We start from the raw sequence: 23,080 nt of genomic DNA, 5'->3' as shown, positions 1-23,080 counted from the left end.
TAAGAATTGATACAATTCCTCTTGTATGGACTCGACTTTTTGCGGTTGTTGATTAAACATTTTAGCGCATATTCCAAAAAAGTAACTATTAAAGTAACTATCAAAATAGTTATTAGTTACCAAAAAAATGTAACTGCGTTAAGTTACAGTTACAGAAGGAGAAAAGTAACGAAGTTAAGTTATTATTTACCAAAAAAAGTTACTGTAATTGTAACTTCGTTACAAGTAACTCGTTAGTTCCTAACCCTGAATAAATTCCAGTAAAATTACAACTATATTGTGACCAACAATTTGGAACAGGTAAAATATACATAAATTTACATTAAAATGTGCTATCTCTCGCACCGCGGTTCGTATAGGATGATAAAATCGATGAAATCACAGCAACGTTAATGCGAAAACGATATAATTGCCGTACTGGCGTTGAATTTGGACCGTGAACTACCGTCGTACTTTGGTTTACCCATCCACGGGCACGATGCCAAAATTACGCAAAATTTTCTCGGCCAAAGACGTCTATTTCTTCATCTTTACGTATGATACGAGTATGATCAAACGACGCGGTTACGAGAACAAGTAAATAAGATTTGAATTATCTCTAGGGAATTTTTAGAATTTTTAAAAATCTGAAAAAAACGGCAATTTAATCTATAGTAGTAAAAAGTTTAATTAGCTGTCGCCAAAATAAGATAAGTTACCTTGCGCTAATACGTTTAATAAATTATATCGCAATTCTACAATAAGAAACTAGACATATTAATTTTATCAAATTCTTTTTAACTTAATGTGAAGATAGCTTGTCCTTTAATTGAATACCTTACCTTTTATTTTTGTTACATTTTATAAATATTCTTTGTTAATTCTTTAAAATATCGATATATGGTTTATTATTAAAATCTATTTTACGAGTTACTTCTACAAATATAGATTAATTAATTAATAAAATTATATTCTTATGTTTGACAATATCTTACATTATTGGAATATATATGTCGAGTTTTTTACATTTGTGTAATATAAAAGCAACTATCTGAGCTTTTAGTAGTTTTTCTTTTCGCATTTCACGCTTCGTTTTCGTGAATTTCTATATTTCGGATGTTCACGCGTAGTATTCGCGCGTAGCGTATTAAAGTTCCACGCAAAAAATTAAATAATCGTCTTCCTCTGAGTTAAGTAACCCGACAAGATCTAGGTCAACGATTAGTTTTGACAAACGCCAAACACAAGTTGTAACATATTTAACTGGCTTTTTAACATTAGTCTGTAATATTTAATTTATCAAGATACACAACGTGACACAAAGTACAATGTGATAGAGATATTTAATAGAACTAGTTTTAAAATTAATGGCGTCAATTTATTTTATATGTGTAAACACATTAAGTAAATTTAATCTTAAAACTTATTTTTCTTGACACACACACACATTTCTCGATATGTGCAATTCCACACAATGAGCACACAATATTTTTTAAACGTTTTTTAAATATTTATTTTTAATTATTTTTACATTATTAGCGTTTATTGTACAAATAATATTTATTTAATATTTATTAAGCATTTGTTTTATATGAATTATTTATTTCAAATAATGAATTAGAAAAAATATTTATAAAACGTTTATTTAACGTTTATTTAATATTTATAAATTATTGATTCTTCATTAAAAATAATGATTTAAGAAAATTATTTAAGTAATATTTATTTAATATTTATATAATATTTATTTTACATTAAAAAAATATTAATTTAATATTGATTTAATATTTATGTAACAATAATTAATCATTTAAAATAATGATTTAGGTCAAATATTTATACATATAATATTTAATTGACGTTTTTATAATATTAACTTAACATTTTAATAAAAAGTTTAAAATAATATTTACGTAACATTTATGTAATGTTTATGTAATAATTATATTACATTTAAAAAGTTTAAAATATTTTAAAAAATATTTGACTCCTGGTTAGTAAGCTTCACTAATTATGGAGCGTAAATCAAGTGTAAAGGAACAATGAATCTATATAATGAGAGTGTTAAAAGCGTATAAATGAAACCTCTAAGTGACACAAATTGAAACATTGGAACATAAAAAAAGTGGAGATTAAGACAATATATATTGCACTTATCGAAACAATATGGCATATTAACAACCCTAGTAGAAATTCATACAGTTTAACTGACTTAATTTGTTACTATCTAATATTCATGATTTTTCTTTATATGTATACAAAAATACTGCCTAGAAACTGACCTGATTTTTTATTTTAATTTTTGAACAACTTCAAATATGTAGTTCTGTTACAAAATTGTAGATTTCTTGTCTCAAGAGAGATTAAGAGGTTAAAAGGTACTTTTACTGTTGAGTAACTGTTAAGTAACTGAGTTCGGATATTATACACTTTTTCTATACAATAACTATGAGAAAAGCGTTACATCTTGATTGGTATCCTAGATAGTTTGCTATTCAGTTACTAGACAAAGACCAATAAAACTGTCCAATAACCAATCAAAAGCTGTACTAAATTTCTACCAGGAAATATTAAAAAATTATAAGAAATGATCTGTATCCTTTATTTCTTCGCAAACAGAGCAAAAATAGATCTTTTCATAAGTTATTCTACATGCAGCTATTTCGCATATGTAAAAATCAGTAAAAACTTTAAAACTTTGATTGAATTATAAAAATATAAGTTAACTATACATGTTTCATCCTTCTGACAACATCTATTGAAGTGATTTATAACAAATATGTATACATGAAGTATTCATGGATCATCACGAAGTGTTAAGTTGCGAACGTTCTTCGAAGTCAAGCAACGTCGACGGTCACTAACGGTGGGATGGATAACCGTTTTTTCGGGCGTATAAATTAAACATGTTAACATTAACAAGTACAACTGTGGCTTGGCTGAAACATGTATAAGTCTTCTCCCTTAAATTATCGTAGAAATTGATCGATGCTAGACTGGTAAAGTTACGTTTTTATCAAAATTATTATAATTGAATAATGTAACCAATTTTTTACTCTTAAGACATTAAGCAAATGTTTAGTCAATATTTAAAATAGAATTTGTTTAAACGTTAAATTAATTTTTTATTAAATAATAACAGAATACTTTTTAAATGTAAAATAAACTTTTTTTTTTCATGAGAAAAAGGGGACTTATCTCATTATTTAAATGTTTTTAAAAATGTTTTTAAAAATGTTTCTCAAACATTAAAAAAAATATTTTTCAAACATTGCGCTCATGGAATAATATGTAAAGAAGTTTTAAAAAATGATAGAGAAGAAGGTGGTATTATGACCACTGTAAATAATATGACCACTTGTATTATTTTCGCTATTAGCTGACGAATTCTAGTAATTACTTATGGAATTATTTGTTTAGTAGCCTGTCTTTATGAAATGGCGCTAATATGACAATACACAATAGCCAACTTTGTTATAAGACATTTTTAATTTTGAAAATTTCAAAACCCTTTGAGCCACAAATTATTTTTGCTTACCAATTTCGATAAAAATCTGTATCCAGGGGTTCTTTGGGTCACTCATTACAAATCTAATGTCAGATTTTTTAAATTAAAAATGGCGGATTCAATATGGTGGACGTAAAACTAAAAATTAAACCAAATCCTATGAAACTTAATATCTAGGTGTTTTTCTGGTTGCTGATAGCGAATTCATTGTCAAATTTTCAAAATTTAAAATGGCGGATTTAATAGAACGAAACTCCTAGATATTAAGAATGGTATTCATAGTCAAATCTTATTTCAAAATTGTCTCGAGTAATGTTTCAAGATGCCAATACGGCTCTGTGATTGGTTGATGGTATCTTAAGACAGTGCTTAAGATGATTTTAATATAAAATCCGACTATATGAATACCGATCTAAATTTCACGGAAATTAGTTGAATATTTAATTTTATGCAGACCATATTGTATCCACCATTTTAAATTTTGAAATTCTGATAACGGATTTGTAATCAGCACCCCAAAAAAGAGATAGGAAAATTACTTTTTAAAAGTAACTCATTATCATTACTTATATTAAGAAGTAACGATTTGTTACTTTTTCTGTTATTTTTTTAATCCTAAAACAAGATTAAATAAAAAATTTGTAAAATATTTTTTTATTTAAAATATTAATGTAAGCAACATATTTTTTTAATCTGCAAAATAAAAAAAGTTTTTTAATAAAGTTTCAAAATGCTTTAAATGTAAATAAAAAAGATTTAGTTAATTAAATTTATAAATATAACCAAATTTATATTTTTATTCTTGATATAATTTTATTAAACTTATAATTGTTTTCTTAAAATATATAAAATTACAAGGATTATTCGGATTAGGATATAGGATTATCAATTATTCTACAAAATATAAATTCGTTAAATTTTATTAATAATTTTTATTAATTTTTAATGAAAGTTAATATTCCATTATATCATCGTTCAGATTATCTCTACAAAGTGATAAAACAGTATTACTAATGCTAAACATTATCTCAACAGTTGCGCTACTTAGTAAAGTCGCATTGAATTTAATAGTTTTTTTTTTTAGTTTTGGGCAATCTTGCAAAACTTAAAAGTCGATATTTATAAAGTTTGTTCATAAGAGTTACGGTTCTGTAATTGGGCGCGTTCAGCGGACAGAGCGGATCGGTGAGCGCTCAGTGATTCTCTATGATTAGTTCTTGTCTTCAGTTCTTCGTTTAATTTAGAAGCAGAAACCAATCATAAAAAGAATTACTGAGCACTCACTGATTCGCTCCGTCTGCTAAACGCGCCCATTAATTCATGATATCGTAAAATTGTTTTTATAAGATGATTTTAAATGTGAATATCGGTTGAATAAAGATTAAAAATATAAAAATTATTATACGTCATAAGTAGAAAATTCAAACTATAAAAAGTAACGATAAGAGTAACTATTAAATTAGTCACCGTTATTAAAAAAATGTAACTACGTTACCGTTACAGTTACAGAAAAAAAGTAACACCGTTACCAGTCCGTTACCAAGTAAAAGTAACTGTAACGGTAACGACATTATAAGTAACGCGTTACTTCCCAACCTTGCCAAAAAATTTCTTGATACTAACAAGGAAACCTCGCAATCCCAAAAATTGATTTTAATGAAACTTGGCATAAATGTAGAGAGGGTAAACATATAAATTTAGAAATTTTTGTTTGGGCTTATAAACGGTTTAAAGGATTGAAAGCATGCCTTTCAAAAGTTGAGGGTTTTTGCTTTTTGTCGACGTATCTCGTAAACTAAACAAAATATCAAAAAATATTTTACACAAAATTTTTACAGCATAAATACCTTTATTTAACTATGCTGTTCATTTTTTGAAAAAAATTATTTAAAAAAAATTTTTTTTAATAAATAGCATAGTTAAATAGAGGTATTTATATTGTAAAACTTTGTATAAAATATTTTTTGATATCTTGTTTGATTTACGAGATATATTTTTAAAAAAGCAAAAATGTCTTTACCTTTGAAGGGTGGGATCAACCCTTTAAACCGTTTATAAACCCAAACGAAAAATTTCTAAATTCATGTATTTATCCCCTCTACATTTATACCAAGTTTCATTAAAATCAGAATTTTCGGGTTTGCGAAATTTCCTTGTATAATAGCACGTAAGTATTATACATACAAATTTGTGGTCATATATATTTTTTAAACATACCTTAAGGTATCCTGAACTATCAAAAACCAAAAGACCGTTTTTAAAAGGTTAAAAAATCGTTAAAGTAATTAAAAACTAGAGACCTGGTGGGTCACTCACTGACGCAAAGAGTTAAGGTATATTTTAATATTTACATACATATACTTCCTCATTCTTTTTAAACTTAAACACATTGTTACTTAAATGTATGTACACTCGAATATGTTTTTGTTATTTAATTTTTTATTTGACTGTACACATTTCGAATTATACAAAAAAAAAAACAATAACAGCATTTTGTTAATTTATTAACGTCCAATCGGACGCATTTTTAACATAATTTTCAGCGACTTTATTTGCAATGTTAAAGATCTATAAAAAATTTGAAAAGTATCATTTCTTACGTAAAATTTTACGCCCTTTTAGAATCTATCATTAAAATTTGTGTAAAATAAAGTCCAAAAAAATTTATAGCAACTTCTTTTACCACATTGAAATACTATGAAACTCCAACTCTTTTTGCAACCATCGGTGCACAAAATGGTTGTACTTTAAGGATATATTTTTTAAATCTGTCAAAATCGTCAATTTTATTGAAAAATCCAGGCTAAATTGCAAAAATGTACGAATTGTATTATTTTCACAATAATTCGTAAATTTCAGATAACTAACAGCTTATTATCATTGAAAATAATCGAATTAATATTTACAGTTTATTTTCAATCAAATACATAATTTTTAACATGGCAGATTCAATATGGCAATCAAAATTTGTAAAAATTGTCAATTTTTTTACATTTTTCCTAAATTTCTCCATAAATCCTTTTTCGAAAACTGTTTTATGCACAATTTATTATCAGTTTATGAATTTATTTATTAGTATATATTAATGGAAAATTTATAAAGTTGTAAGGAAGTAAATTTAAAATAGTAGAAATTGTTAGCTATTAATTCTTTGAAGCATACATTTTTTCTTACATGCGTTTTTTTATGAAATTTCGTATACATAGGTTTTTGAGGTCACTGATTACGATCTGGAGTCAGAATTGGAAAATTTTCCAAATTGAGAAGGGCGAATTCAATATTATGGAAATTAATAAATAATAGGCTAATTATTCATTTCAATTTGAGTATTTAGGAGCTTTTAAGATCGCTGATTACAAATCTGAAATCGAAATTAGAAACTTAAAAATGGCAGACACAATATAGCGAGAAATAATATTATAATAGTAGAAATTGTTGACTATTAATCCTAAGCATACATTTTTTCTTACATGCGTTTTTTATAGAATTTCATATAGATGGGTTTTTGAGATCGTTGAATTTAAGTCTGGAGAATTTGAAAATTTTCATAATTTAAAATAGCGGATATAGTGTACCAAATTAATGAATAATGAGCCAATTCATTTTAATTTGAGTATCTGGGGGTTTTTAGGATCGTTAATTATAAATCTGGAATCCAAATTTAAAATTTAAAACGGCAGAACCAATTTGGTGAATTAAGTTTTTGAAAAGTGGGTTAATTTATTTTAATTCGGATATCTGCGAGTTTTGAGATCGCCAATTATCTGAACTCAAAATAAAAAAATTTAGAATAATGGATCCAATATGACGAACAAAATGTTTGAAAAGAAGAGCTAATTTATTTAAATTTCGGTATATGAAAGTTTTAGATTGCTAATTACAAAATCAAAAATTGTAAATTGAACAAATCGATACTGTAATATTGCAAAGTTATTGCTTTACAATGTTATTTATATGAAAGGAAGAAACCTAATTCTTTTTCTAAGTAATACACAAAAAAAGTTTGCAGATTTTACAAATCTACTATGAACAAAGACGCAAATGCCTAAATACCCTCAAAATTCAAATACATATCTAATTATAAATAAATCCGACCACTTTTTAAAACCTTTTTTTGCCATATTGTGTCTCCCATTTTTAATTTTCTAATTTCGATTTCAGATTTGTAATCAGCGATCTCAAAAGTTCCTAAATACTCAAATTGAAATAAATAATTAGCCTATTATTTATTAATTTTATCCATCATATTGAATTCGCCATATTCAATTTGGAAAATTTTCCAATTCTGACTCCAGATTGTAATCAGCGACCCCAAAAACCCATGTATAAGAAATTCCATAAAAACCACATGTAAGAAAAAATGTATACTTCAATGAATTAATAGCCAGCAATTTCTACTATTTTAAATTTACTTCCTTACAACTTTATAAATTTATGTCCATTGATATATACTAATAAATAAATTCATAAATTCATAATAAATCGTGCATAAAACAGTTTTCGGAAAAGGATTCATGAAGAAATTTAGGAAAAATATAGAAAAATTGACAATTTTCGCAAATTTTGGTCGTCATATTGAATCTGCCATGTTAAAAATTATGAATTTGATTGAAAATAAACTGTAAATATCAATCCGATTATTTTTAGTAATAATAAGCTGTTAGTTATCCAAAATGTAGAAATTATTGTGAAAAAAATACAATTCGTAAATTTTTGCAATTTAGCCGCCATTTTTTAATAAAAATGACAATTTTGACACATTTAAAGAATATACCCTTAAAGTACAATTATTTTTTGCACCGATGATTGCAAAAAGATTTGAAGTTTCATACTATTTCGATGTGAAAAAAAAAATATTAAAAAAAAGTTTTTGCAATTTTTTTGCATTTTTCTACTTAAAAATCGCCATAACTTTTTTGAACTTTATTTTACACAAATTTGGACGATAGATTCTGAAAAAACGTAAAATAAGAAATAATACTTTTTAAATTTTTTATAGACCTTTAAGATTGCGAATTAAATCGCTGAAAATTATGTTAAAAAATCAACTTGAGCGTTAATGGGTTAATACAGCTACCTAAGCATGCTGGTAATAGTTACCGTCGCGATCGTTTCTACATCGAAAAAATTTCTTAATATATCGATTGTCATCCTACTGTTAACCAATAATTCGTAACATGTATAAATTATTATCGCAAAAAAGGAAGAGATTAAAAAATCCTACCTTTATGTAAGTCTATCTACCGTTATCTTTCTTCACAATTATGCTACTTTTTTTTTTAACTTAAAAATTTTTTTTGGTAATTATTTACATTAGCAATTTTTCACCGATTTTGATGACCTTTAAATATGTTGTCAGGATCATTATTTTGAACAACTTTTCCTCATACACGTTACCGCCGCTTGGCCTTAGTTTCTGAGTTATACACAAAAATTTATTAACAAAAAAGTTTAATAAACACGATACAACACTTCTGCGCTGAAGCCACAACCACACACACACACACACACACACACACACACACACACACACACACACACACACACACACACACACACACACACACGGGTGCAAGCGAACCTCCCTTCTGCACCCATCCCGTCGCGACGGTAGAGATGCCTTGGGTAAAAGTATGCAAAAGTACAATGCGTATTTTATTAAGAAATAACTGTGTCAATTAAATCGTAATTTATTATCAACAAAGTACGTACCGTACTTTTGCGCACTTCTACCCCTGGGCATCCCTACCGACGGGATGGATGCGGGAGGGGGTCCAAAGGCTTTTTTTTGCTTCTCACCCGCGCGCGTGTGTGTGTGTGTGTGTGTGTGTGTGGCCACAGCAAAGAAGTGTCATATTGTATTTATTAAACTTTTTTTGTTAATATGTTTTTGTGTTAAATTTCATTTCCTTTCCACATTTTATACAATTAATAGAACCATGGATCACTTTGCGTTCAATTAAAAAATCAATTAATTTATCATAATTATTGCAAATATCCAAAAATTCATATAATTTTATCTTACTTTTAATATAAAACCACGTCAAAATATATAATTCGTTATATCGAACAACACTAACAGTTCAATAAACGATGAAGCGAGAATAACTCGAATAATTGTAAACACAACAGACTTTGATTAAAGCAGAGAATTCTCCGTGGCGCAGAACAATGTGGAAACAAACATCTTGTTTGGCGTGAAAAGCGTGAAAGCCCCTCTCCCTGCACCTCCTCCACACATTTTTTGTATCACATGGAGCAAAATAATGTTTGTGACTTTCCACGCGAAGCGAAGTCTACCCACACCTCTGCTTACAGAGCAGGGCAGAGAGACGAAGCTTCTTCCCTTGCACCCCGCCCACACGTTTTTTGCCCCCCCACTCTCCCACCTGCTTTAAAACTAATGAAATCGAAGCAAAAATTAAAAAAAAATTTTTTTGTATAACTCAGAAACTAAGGCAAGCGACGTAACATGTATAGAGAAAAGTTATTCAGAATAATGACCCTGACAACATATTTAAAGGTCATCAAAATCGGTGAGAAATCACTAATGTAAATAATTACCTTTATTTTATAGAATTTTGTAACAAAATATTGTGATTTTTTTAAACAAAATCAATTTTTACATTTATTTTTCTGGTGGCCATATTACCATCCCTTTTTCTCTTCGATTCATTATGCAGTGTCGTTATATTTTTATAAATAATATATAATGCAGTATTTACTAGCAGTAAATATTTATTTCATAACTTAAATCTAAAATTTAATGAACAATACTTTAATGAATATAGCGTGAATAAATTTTGATTAATTTAAAACTAAAACTTTGAAAATATTACATACAAAATAACAGTGAACGAAGAAAGGCTTGTATTTTTAAGAAAAGGAAAAGAAAGGAAAAAAGAAAGAGAGACCGACAGAGAAAATTAAAATTAGTTAACAAAAAATGAGAAGAAGAGTAAAATAAAGTAATTGTATTTTTGCGTGCGTACGTGTATACGCTGTGTGTGCTCGTCCATGTGTTTGCTGCTGCTATGTGTGTGTGTGTGTGTGTGTGTGTGTATCCTAAAGGAGAAAAGGAAAGAGAAAGAGAAAAAAAAAGAGAGAGAGAAAGAAAGAGAAAAAATTAAAAATACTTAAGAAAAAATAAGGATAAATGTTTACTTTGACCCGACCCTTACGGAAAGAAACTACAGCGGATTACAGAAAATTATATTACAAGAACTACATAAAAGGATTACGCGAAATTACAGGCTGAAGTATTGTAATATAAATTCTGTAATATTTTTGCACTACACGCTCGGATTACAGGAAAATAACCTGTAATATCTTACTTGTAATATCTAGCCTGTAATATATTGCTTTTAATATATTGCCGAGATTACGGAATAATAGTCTGTAATATCACAGCGGGATTACAGGAAAATAATCTGTAAAGTATAATTATACATAGAAAAAAGTATATATCATGTAAAATAATGGAAAAATCATTTATTTAAAAATTACGTGTATGAAATTTGTATATTGTTCATGGCCGGTACCAATGTGGTTAAAAAGTGATATAATAAATCTAATAAATTCCATGAACAATATTTATGGAAATAATTTATATGATAAGACTCACTATCTCAAATTTCATGGACTGCTGGCATTACACGTTTAATGCATTACACGCATATAGGATAAATGTCTCAATTACTGCTACCTTAAGCTTATAGCCGAACTTTATTAAACAATTTTGGGCATTGCTAAAGCTAAAAAATGTTTCACTTTTGATCATAATATTACTTAATAACTCTATTATCATAAAAAAATTATTATGCATTTGATATAAATACACAATTAATAATAAGTAAAAATATACAGAATTGTCTCCATGATTGACAGCCGATTTCGTATTACTGACACCCAATAATTGCCAGTCTCTTTCATAGAATCTCGTAGATGTCAGTTATACGTACTTGTAACACGTTTTTTGTCCCGAACACTGACGGCAGTTTAACGAACAAACAAAAAAATATTGACCCTATTACTGTCAGCATTAATTATAATAATTTAACATAAAATATCACCTATTTCATACATTATTTCATTAAAATGATTCTTATATATCTTATTAATTCATTTTACATGTGTGATCAATGTAGGTTATATAATAAAATTATTGCCCTTTCTTTAATATGATTTTTGCATCGCCTGTTATTTATGTAATCGTACTTTTGATATAAAACCGAATTAACATTAATTTTTAAATATTAAGTCTAAACAAATATGTTTCGTTTGTTTATTTTTATATAAATTAAAGTATTAATTTAATAATAAATTTTTTGTTTAACATGTTTGTTTACAAATTTAGTTTTTATCAAGTACAATAAACAAAACAGCACCCAGCAAACACAAAGTTACATGTAACGTGCCTGTTAGTTATAATTTCCCACTCAACAATGTAATTGTAATATAACACGTGTGTTATATTACAATTACATTGTTGAGTGAGAAATTATAACTAACAGGCACGTTACATGTAACTTTGTGTTTGCTGGGCAGTTTCTGGGACACTGGCAGTAATTGGGACATCTACCCTAGTAGTGTATTACACATTTTGTAGATTACACGTGTAGTATATTACATATGTAGTGGATTACACGTGTAGTCTATTACACAAGTCACTTACCACACATGTAGTATATTACACAGGTAGTGGATTACACACTTCATGGGCTAGACGTGTATTCCGTATTACAGGGATTGCACGCACTGTAGTAACAACAGCGTGTAATAACTACAGATTACCGTGATCCTTTCTGTGATAACTACAGAGATAATACGATAAACAGGTCAATATATCAAGCTAAGACAAATTTTCCTAATACATTATAATTTATTAAATAATTATTATATAATTATACACGCGACTAATAATACTGTGTTAAAAAATGTTTAATTTCGAAATGTTTCGACTATACTTACAAGGGAATCTCGCGAACCCGAAAATTCTGATTTTAATGAAACTTGGCATAAGTATAGAGGGGGTAAATACATGAATTTAGAAATTATAAGTTGGTGCTTATAAATGGTTTAAAGGGTTGAAACCACCCTTCAAAAATTTAGAGTTTTTGCCTTTTCTCGATATATCTTGTAAACTAAACAAAATATAAAAAAATGTTTCATACAAAAGTTTTACAGTATAAGTACCTCTAGTTAACTATATTATTTATTTTTCCCCAAAAATTTTTTTCAAAAACAAATTTTTTTTTTGCAAAAAAAATTTTTGGGAAAAAATAAATAGAATAGTTAATAGAGGTATTTACGCCGTAAAACTTTTGTACGAAACATTTTTTTATATTTTGTTTAGTTTACGAGATATATCGAGAAAACGCAAAAATGTCTCAACTTTGAAGCGTGCTTTCACCTTTTCAATCCGGTTTTGAACCGAAATAAAACATTTTTTAATTAATGTATTTACCTCCTCTACATTTATGCCAAGTTTTATTAAAATCAGAATTTTCGGGTTCGCGAGGTTCCCTTTTTAGTCCTCTTTAGTCATAATAAATTACCAATATGTATGAACTTAAACATGAATGAAATAATGGACACGAAAATATAATTAAACAGTTAAAAATGATAACCATAAAACAACGCATTTCGTATCAGAATGTGTCATAATAAACAAAAACGTGAACCAATAAATAATACAATTAAATGAATAATAAAATGAAAAATGATGAAATCTTTTCGTAAGTCGGTTTTCATATTAAAATAAATCTATAAGATCAAAGACGATAGAAAACGTGTTATGAATAACATAAACTGATATGCGTATTGTAGAAAACTGTAAGCTTATATGTGTTGTCCCAAATCTTAACCCACAATATTAAAACGAGCAACAACACACAGAGTATTTTACAAAGCGCTAAAGACCAGTGTAACGTTTGGCAGTCAAAGATAGAATGAGCGAAACTTACTTTTCGTTAGTCATTTTCGACAAAATGTCAAATAAACAATAATAAGAATTGTCAAGACACTCCGTGTCCTTCTACAAATTAATGCCATTAACTTGCTCCTTAATATGGATCATTTCTGAAATTAACCTTTTTTGGTATCAGAATCTAATATCTTAACGTTATTCCAATCAAATACGTGGTTCGGGAGAGACCGGGAGAGACGGAGAGAGAGAGAGAGAGAGAGAGAGAGAGAGAGAGAGAGAGAGAGAGAGAGAGAGAGAGAGAGAGAGAGAGAGAGAGAGAGAGAGAGAGAGAGAGAGAGAGAGAGAGAGAGAGAGAGAGAGAGAAGGGGGGGGGAGAGAGAGGTGCGTGCATCCGTGCGTGTATACACTGTGGAGTATTTTACTCAAACAAAAGATTTTCGAAAGTTAGTTTTCTCTATTGATTATTTTTTATTTGGTTATTTTTTAAATTTATTAATTTCTATATGTGCACGCGTACGTGTGCATGCATATGTCACAATATTATTTTATAACTAGCAATAATAGTTAATTAATTAATGTATATAAAGTTCCAAAAAATGTTGATCTTATTTTATATAGAAAGATACATGTAATGTCAAAATATTTAATAATTTATTAACAATTGTAACTTTTTTTTTGTACATTGTATTTTACTCGAACAGAAGATTTTCGAAAGTTATTTTTCTGTATTGATTTTTGCAAAAGTTTGTTGATCTCATTTTATATGGAAAGGTACACATATAATGTCAAAGTTTTTAATAATTTATTAACAATTGTAATTTTGTTTTTCAAACTATGTCGTCAATCTCTAATGCTAATTAAAGAAAAAAAAAACAAGAAGAAGAAGAAGAATCAGAGCTGACAACATTTCGTTACATTTCAGTGTCAATCATATTACTTTAAAGAAGATTTATGTATGTTGTGTATATTGTATTTCTTTTTTCCTTTTTTTATGTGTATGATATTTTTAAAGAAGAAAGAAAATTAGATAATAAATTAATGTATGTAAGTATGCTTTCTCTCTCTCTCTCTCTCTCTCTCTCTCTCTCTCTCTCTCTCTCTCTATTTCTTTTTTCTTTCTTTTTGTATATAATTATTTATTTATATAATTATTATTACAATTGTTATTTTTAAAAAGTAAGAAACTAAATAGCGCGCGCGTAGCGCGCGCCTGTGTTATTCTAGTCCACTTTTAAAAAAGGGGTGTTATTTATTTTGTCACCGCTTTTCTGCGATGCTGATTGGTTGTCAAGTGCTGTATGACTTGTTTCATACTGTCGTCTGCTGCTCTAAAACTTTTGTCAGTTCGCCGCATTTGACAGTTTTCAAAAACTTTTGACAGTTACCCGTATTTGAAAAAGAGAAAAAAATATTTGAGAAACAAAATTTGATTAAGAAAGAGAAAGAGAGCCAGTTTCCGTATTTAAGAAACGAAAGAAATTTGATAGAGAAAGAAAAAGAGATTAGTGTAAGAGTTTGAGTGTGAGAGGTAGAAGATGTTGTAATAATAAGGTATAATATTAGGTATTTAAGAATTTGACATTTTGTGTAAAAATATTTCTGTATTCTTTCCTTAGTAGGATAGGAAAGAGATAGATAGATATATAGTTTATAAGCGTACATTGACTGACAAAGAAGGAGTTTAAAGTAGGTAACAACCTGAAAATGTATTATAATTTATAATTTAATTAAAAAATTTACTTTTTAAAAATATATTTTTCAGAAAGAAAGAAGTTTGATTGGAAAAAGATATGTAGATAGACAAATTAAGAATTTGAAAAAAAGAGAGCGAGAGATTACTTTTGACAGGTAATTAGAAGGAGACACAGCGAGTCAGAGAGTTTTAGAGATAAAAAATAAGGAGAAATAACAGGTAGCTTTAAATAAATATATATTTCTTTTTAATATATCTTTTAAATTTTTAACACATGGCGTATTTTACGTTTTTGGCAGAGGATGATTTTTATTTAAAAGATAGAGGAAAGGAAAGTGTTGAGAGAGAGAGAGAGAGAGAGAGAGAGAGAGATTGATTATTTTTTAATTAGCTTTCTCAGCTATTTTCAATACATACATATACAATCTTACGCTACATTATTTATGACAAACTCTTTCAACATTCATTTAAACGATCACAATGTTTAATTTGGGGTGGTAATGCGTTATACATTAATATATTCTTATAAAATATACTTTTTTACGCGCTTCTTGTTTCGCGGAGAGAGAGAGGGGGGGGGGGGTGAGAGAGCGTGAGAGATAGAGAAAGAGATTAAATATGGTAAAGTGTGTGAGAGTAATATTGAACAACATGAAAATATAGAGCAAGAGATTATGTTTGGCAAGTAATTAGAAGGAGACACAACGAGTGAGAAAGAGATTCGAGTTTTAGAGAGAAGAAATAAGAAATAAGAATAAATAAAAAACATTCGAGAATAAAATTATTTGCATATAAACTGAATATAAATACAGAAGAAGAAGAAGTGCAACGTTCAATATAAAAAGGCTAAATGGCGCGCGCGAAGCGCGCGTAATGTAGTATTCTAGTAAAGATGGAAAAAGAGGCACTTTGTCTGATTAGTTGCGTCTGTTGGAGAGTTAAGTATTACATTGATAGTAATACTTAGCGGTTAGAAACTCTTAAATCATTCCTACATTATAATGCACAAATCTTGAAATATGCAATATTATACATTCCATGTTTCAATATTTGTGCATCATAATTTAGGAATAATTGAGGAATAATTTAAATCTTTTATGCACAATTATATTTCTAAATGTTTTAAACATTTACAGCTGAAATATTTTTCTCAATTATTGCATAATTTATTTCTCAATTTAATTTTGCAAATGTGCTGTTAAGATGAGTCGCCATATCGCTTTGTTATGCCAAATATCATTTTAAAATTTAATTGCGCAAACATTTATTAATGTTTTATGAAAGGTTAATGTTTCTACATCTATTTTCTCAACTATGTCCTTATAATGACGGATTATAAATCTTTAACAATTCTTTTGTCATACAATTTTATAAATCTTTTCCTATCGGGGTATTTATTGGCTGTAGTTTTTTTCCGTAAGGGGCTCTACTCCGATTTTGATGATTATATAATTCAATGAATTACATTCAATCGATGCGTTTTTGAATGAAACAAAAGAATCTAGAAGAAATAAGCGTTGTTCTCCTCCGCGAAGCGAGATATTAATCGTTAAAGCTGACGATTTGGTAGGTTACGATACATATCATACCGACAAAATATTGCGACTGAACATAGCCCCGTGACCATATATGCGCATGCTCTGTGGCCATACGCATGCTCTGTGGCCAGCATGCACGTGATGATAGATAAAAAAAATTCAAATTCTGTTCAAACACTAGAATCAGCATTAAATGTATAGAAGCGAAGGTGGTAATGTTCTAGTTGTATAAAATGTAAATAAATGGTTATTAGCACCTATTTACATTTTATACAACTAGATTTTTACCACCTTCACTTCTATACATTTAATGCTGATTCTAGTGTTAAATTACACATACTTTCTCATTCTTTTTAAACTTGGAATATTATCATACGATTATATGTATGAGTATTTTTCTTATTTTATTATATAACATTTTATTCGGCTATACGCACGCGCGCACACACACAAACACACACACATACACACGGCACGCGCGTGCGCGCATTCTGTTACACAAGTTGGACAATAACATGGGATTTTGTAGGCTAATGTAGCCCCCTATGCATGTGATGTCTTAACAGGTCTAACATAATTTCTTTTTCAAAGTCTTCATATAAAATGGTTATTTAATAAATATGTTGTAGTTCTACTGCTTTATATAGTTTACATTATATGTATTATAAATGTTTAATATTTATATGCTAAAAAGATTGTGTACATATATTTGTATACATTCTGCAATATTTTCTCTTTATTTTGATTAAATATATAATTTTATAATATTTATAACATTTTATAATAAAATATTTTGTTTTTTTAAACAAAATCAATTTTTTAAATCTATTTTAGTGAAAGGATGATATTACTACACCTATTTCTCTATACAGTGTTTTACATTAAAAAAAGTAATATTATTAAATATTTTATAATTTTGACCATAGATCCGATAAAACAATATATTAGTGAATAGAAATATGTTAAATGTTTAATTAAATATATTAATTATTAAGAAAGTTATTGCGCAAAATGTAAATGGGAGAGAAGAGATCATAGTATCACTTTTTCTTTTATATATCGCGACATGTTGCTCTACGTTGCGTTACAACGCGTCAGATCGACACTGATCCTTTAAAATCTGTACGCACTTGAAATTTTTGGTTATACCATATTGCCAGCAATCGAATTTTAAAAGCAAATTGCAATCAGCATGGAAGAGATGGAAGATATAAAAGAAGAAAGAAAAGAGATCGCACGATACACGCGTGATCATCGTGGTCACCATTAAATCCTTAAATTGATAGCAACTCATACACAATGAGCTTCATTTATAATCGCTGACTTTAACTCGAGCTACTTCGGCCGATTACGAAATGCCAGAAGCAAGTCACACTACCGCAAGTATCTTTGCCAAACATCGAACTTGGAACGTCTATAATGCTTAAGAATATAGCTTTAGCGAGTAAATATAGCTGAGCGAGACACTTTTTTGCGACTGTGTGCATCACTTTGATCATGTTATTATCGCGCATTTAGGTAACAATAATGGGATATATCGTTTAATTTGATTTAAATGATAGTTGAAACAAAATAATGATAAAACAAAGAAAGTTAATGCTTTGGCAATAATTTTAATTTTTAGAGAAACGTGTAGAAAATTGAGATATGCTTTTATATAGTCTTTTCTTTTTTTGACATTAGTCGTCATTTTGCTACTTAGATATATACTTAAGTATCTATCCAGCCGTACTATTTTATCCATGATAGCGTTGATTAACTTTGTCTAAACACGACGCATGCATTATTGATGATGAGATAACTGACTTTTTTAAATTGTAGAATACAACGCGAGAATCGAAGCAGTACGTTTCGCCGCATGGGTGCCTGGGTTGACGAACGTTTTGCGGAGGAGGAGGTGGTCCCAAGTAATCAAAGTGCTACTTGGATTTGGAGAATCCGAGGCCGCAATTGCAATGGTGGTGGCCCATTACATGGTCGACCGGGTGCCGACTACCAATCGCCAATCAACTTTACATCAACCTGGTCGTCAGCATCTTTATTACCGTTGCGTCGTCAGTTTAGCAGACAACTCTACGAGTGGCCTTGTTTACCGTTGTTTAAGTCAAGGACGAAATTAGACCTTTATTAAATCGATCGTTCCAATTGAAGAGAAAGACCACTGAAAATTTCTGGCAAATACAGATGCTCGCATTTGTTACTCGTGTGTGATTGTATGTGTTTATGTATGTGCATTGTACGGGATCGGTTTCGAAAAAGAAAATTGAATATTTTAATATCTTGAAGAAAAGTAAATCCCGAAAAAGAATACTCTTTCCCTATAATCTTCGTTTCTTCAATATGGCCGAGTGGACCAGATTTAATGATGGAGACAAACAGATTCAACTCGACGAACAAACGAATAACAATACGACTATAAGACGATCGTATACTGAAACAAGCGACGATGAAATTATCAACGAAGGCGAATTACATATGGCAAACAATGAAAACAATTGCAATTGTGATGATAATTACGAAGAGATTCGAATTGTAGACTCGAATTCGGTTCGGGAATCGCCGTACATCAATGACTTTCAAAACAACTTAGAGTCATTAGAAAATGTACGAGAGGAGGAAGATAAAGTAAGATTTGTAGATAACAATCCGGAAAAAGCGGAACAATCGGGCTCAAAAATACGTTGGGAAGCTCATCAAGAACTAAAAGAAGCCTCGCAAAATATACAAAATTCACCTAAAAGACCCAACAGTCTTTACAAGGAAGATGCATCTAATCCGCAAAAGCTTAAAAATGTTTTCAATGAGAGAAGTCAATCAATTTTCGGGTCCCCCACCAGAATTTTGTCATCTAAGGATCATTCGTCAACAGAGAAGCTTACCGAAAAACTCGTGAACGGCAAGTCTCCTAAGGAGGACAAGCAACAGTATCACGTGCAATTCAACAAAAAGTCCCAAAAGCAGCAGCTACATATCCGTCACACACCCGACGAGGAAAGACCGCATCCAAGTTCGTCAATATCCACATCTACCACAAGCAGTTCCGAAGACAATTCCAGCTTAGGACAGTTTTGCGAAGCTAGGCCTCCAGACGGAGGTTGGGGTTGGATCGTCGTAGCGGCTTCTTTTATGGTAAACTTGATCGCGGATGGTATTACCTTTTCCTTTGGTGTAATATACGTAGAATTTCTCAATTACTTCGGCGAGGGCAAATCTAAGACAGCGTGGATCGGCAGTCTTTTCATGGCAATGCCATTGTTATCGGGACCAGTGGCAAGTTTCTTAACCGATCGGTACGGATGTAGAAAAGTGACGATAGCCGGTAGCATTTTGGCAACGGCCGGTTTCGTCGTAAGTTCCTATGCGAGTTCTATGGAAGTACTCATCTTCACATTTGGTATCGTAGCAGGTTTCGGTTTGTCCTTGTGTTTCGTCGCGGCGGTAGTAATCGTAGCATATTATTTTGACAAAAAGAGATCTTTTGCTACCGGTTTATCGGTATGCGGCAGCGGAATTGGAACTTTTATCTTCGCACCTGTCACACAATATCTTTTGGCTGAGTACGGCTGGAGAGGTACCACACTGATTCTGGCAGGATTGTTTTCAAATTTAGCTGTATGTGGCTGTCTGATGCGAGACCTTGAATGGACCACCACTAGAGCAAAAGCGAAAACTCAAGAAAGAAGAAAGAATCGGGAAAAGAAGAGATCTAAAATACAAAGCTCCAGCGCAGACTCGTTTTCCGCCACCAGTTCTGCGAACACGACCATGCAAACGCCTCACGGTGATTCCAAAAGAGGTTTTGCATCGGCCAATGCGATGATTATCGAGAATCTTCGGCCGCAGGATGGATGTGACGAAGAAAGTGGTGAAAAGTTATTCTCTAGTTTAGTAAATTTGCCTACCTTTGTCAAGAACGGGGAGAAAGTGCCTCTGGAGGTGTTGGAACTGCTCAGTACGAACAAGACCGTTTATAATGTCCTCTTGCAAAACTATCCAAGTCTTTTAATATCGTCGAGGAGTTTCAGCGATTCCGGAGCGCTGCATGATCAACTAAGTACACCCTCGGCCCGATTTATATCTACGCCGAGTCCATTAGTTGAATTGCGAGCTGAAGGTAAGGACAAGGCCAATGATGATCGAATTTTGCGCGATGAACAACAGCAACAGCAGCAACATCAGTCGGTAGAACCGGCATATTTATGGTGGCTGAAGAAAATCGATTCCGACACTCCGTTAAGGCGATCTAGCACATTGGAACAGCCAAGAAGGCTACCCACTGCTTATTTAAAAGATATCAGGATGCATAGACATAGTCTGACTTACAGAGGCGCTATGCTCAATATCAATCGATATCGTTTGAGAGCTTCCAGCTGCCCGGATATCTACAGAAATTCCATGACTACGATCGCCAAGACAAAGCTTGTCTGGTACGCTGGACTCTGGGAATTTTGGGATTTGATCGTTGATATGTTAGACTTTTCATACTTTACCGATCCAAGATTCCTGCTATTCGCAGTCAGCAACTTTCTCTTGCACACGTGGTACGACGTGCCTTACGTCTATCTGACGGATAATGCGATCGAAGTTGGATTTAGCGAGACGGACGCGTCTATTCTGATCTCTGTGATTGGAATCGCCAACATGGGCGGTGAGGTAAGCAGCGGTGAAGATGTTAAACTTAAATAAATTCCGTATTTGAGATCTGGTATTTTTTTTTTTTTTTTAGCCATTAAAGTGAATCTCTTTTGCAGATTCTTCTAGGTTGGGCTGGCGATAGGGCTTGGGTGAATGCATCTATTGTTTACGCAGTGTGCATGGCTCTCTGCGGTACCGTTACCGCTCTGATACCGATAGTTGTCAGCGATTATTACACTCTATGTGCAATCTCTGGTGCCTTTGGATTATTCATCGCAGCAAATTACAGTCTCACCAGCATCATTCTTGTCGAGTTGATCACCTTGGAGAAGTTTACGAACGCCTACGGTCTTCTATTACTCGTTCAAGGAATCGCCAATCTCATGGGCCCTCCATTAGCTGGTAATCCTCAGGCTAAATTTTATTGTTACTACAAATTAAAGTAAAACACAAGCGTTACAATAATAAGTGTTATAGTAATAAAAAAATGAATTGAATATTTCTGGCTAATAGAATATAGTATATAAATAAACGGCAGGTTTTGATTTGTAAACAAAGAAACATGTTTGAGACAATGATTTCTCTTTCAGGATGGCTTTACGATATTACGGGCACGTACGACCTGTCTTTCTACTTAGCGGGATTGTTTATTGCGTTAAGCGGCGTATTGTTATTAGTGATGCCTTTGATTGGTTTGTATCGAAAGTATCGAAACGAATTCAGGGGGGTAACTACCGACAAGGATTTTAATGCGATAAACAATGTGTAAATATGCCAATATTAGTTTGATTGTCGATATTAAAGGAACTAGCCAGAGACAAATAACCGATGGTTGTTTCTGTAATTATAATGGCGGTGTCAAAGCAATACAGATTGCGAAAATTGCTATAGGCACCCCTTAATTTTGTGTAGTGTCATTCCGCGACATGATGCTGTACACGAGTTGCTCGAGCCGGCTGTGGTTACATAGTTATAATTATAGTTTGTCGAAATACCTTTGCGGGTTTATCGATTCTCCGTTAAAAATAACTAATATGAGTGACTCAAGAAATGTTATGTAAAGTAAAAATGATAGCAAGTCGCATTGGTCAAATTACGACTTTGCGTGATTATTAGTTAATGCTTTAGCAAATCTTTAAGAAATATATCAGTTTGTTTTTCTAAGACATCTCTTAGACATTGTGCAAAAAAATTATTTTAAGAATACAAGTATAGCTTCTTTTTTTAATATTTTCAATAGCATAGATAACGATATTACGAGCGATATTATATAGTAATATATGTACAAATTAGGAACATGCCGCTTGCGATAATATAAAGGCAAAGGGCCTGCGGGAAGCTCGTTACGAGCTACGCGTTGTCATCGATGATTATATCTTATCCGAACATATAATATACCTTTTTCGCACGGCAACAATTAACAATAAGTATAATTTTGAATCTCAGGATATTATCAGCAATCGATATATATATTATGTCGAAATCGATGCATCTATCCCGATTTGCGTGTATCAAAAAAATGTATAAGCTCTGTGCATGCTTGTAGTCGTTATTTCTTCGTCTAACAAATTGTATTCTGAAGTTAGAGTGTACATACAGTTGACAATTGACAGATTATCCCCTTTCCTTTGGATAATCGTTACCGTTACTTTTTTCGATAACGATTTAGTAACGCCGTTACTTGCTTTTATTTGTAACGAAAAAGTAACGATGTTACATTTTCTTTTGTAACGGTAACGAAATTGATCGTTATTTTCCCGGGAAAAAAATGTTTCATATAAATATATATAAAATATGTC

At 30.7% G+C, this 23,080-nt stretch overlaps 1 protein-coding gene across 3 annotated transcripts in view; it reads left to right on the top strand.

Moving 5' to 3' along the window:
- Positions 1-23,080, top strand: part of LOC105835407 — a 56,318-nt gene that overhangs the window by 4,731 nt on the left and 28,507 nt on the right. Inside the window, exons 1-4 of one of the 3 annotated variants that reach the window (XM_012678668.3) lie at positions 17,384-18,164; positions 18,468-21,299; positions 21,398-21,683; positions 21,872-23,050. In XM_012678668.3, coding sequence (XP_012534122.1) covers positions 18,870-21,299; positions 21,398-21,683; positions 21,872-22,050 — 2,895 coding nt within the window. In that variant the 5' untranslated portion in view covers positions 17,384-18,164; positions 18,468-18,869 and the 3' untranslated portion in view covers positions 22,051-23,050. Of the gene's footprint in view, positions 1-17,383; positions 18,165-18,467; positions 21,300-21,397; positions 21,684-21,871; positions 23,051-23,080 lie in introns of those variants that run through there. The other 2 variants (XM_036293543.1, XM_036293544.1) reach the window with 2 other exon arrangements.

This window comes from Monomorium pharaonis, chromosome 11, assembly GCF_013373865.1.
Source record: "Monomorium pharaonis isolate MP-MQ-018 chromosome 11, ASM1337386v2, whole genome shotgun sequence".
Lineage (NCBI taxonomy): Eukaryota > Metazoa > Arthropoda > Insecta > Hymenoptera > Formicidae > Monomorium > Monomorium pharaonis.
The sequence above is the reverse complement of the archived record's forward strand: the minus strand, read 5'-3'. Positions and strand labels throughout refer to the sequence as shown.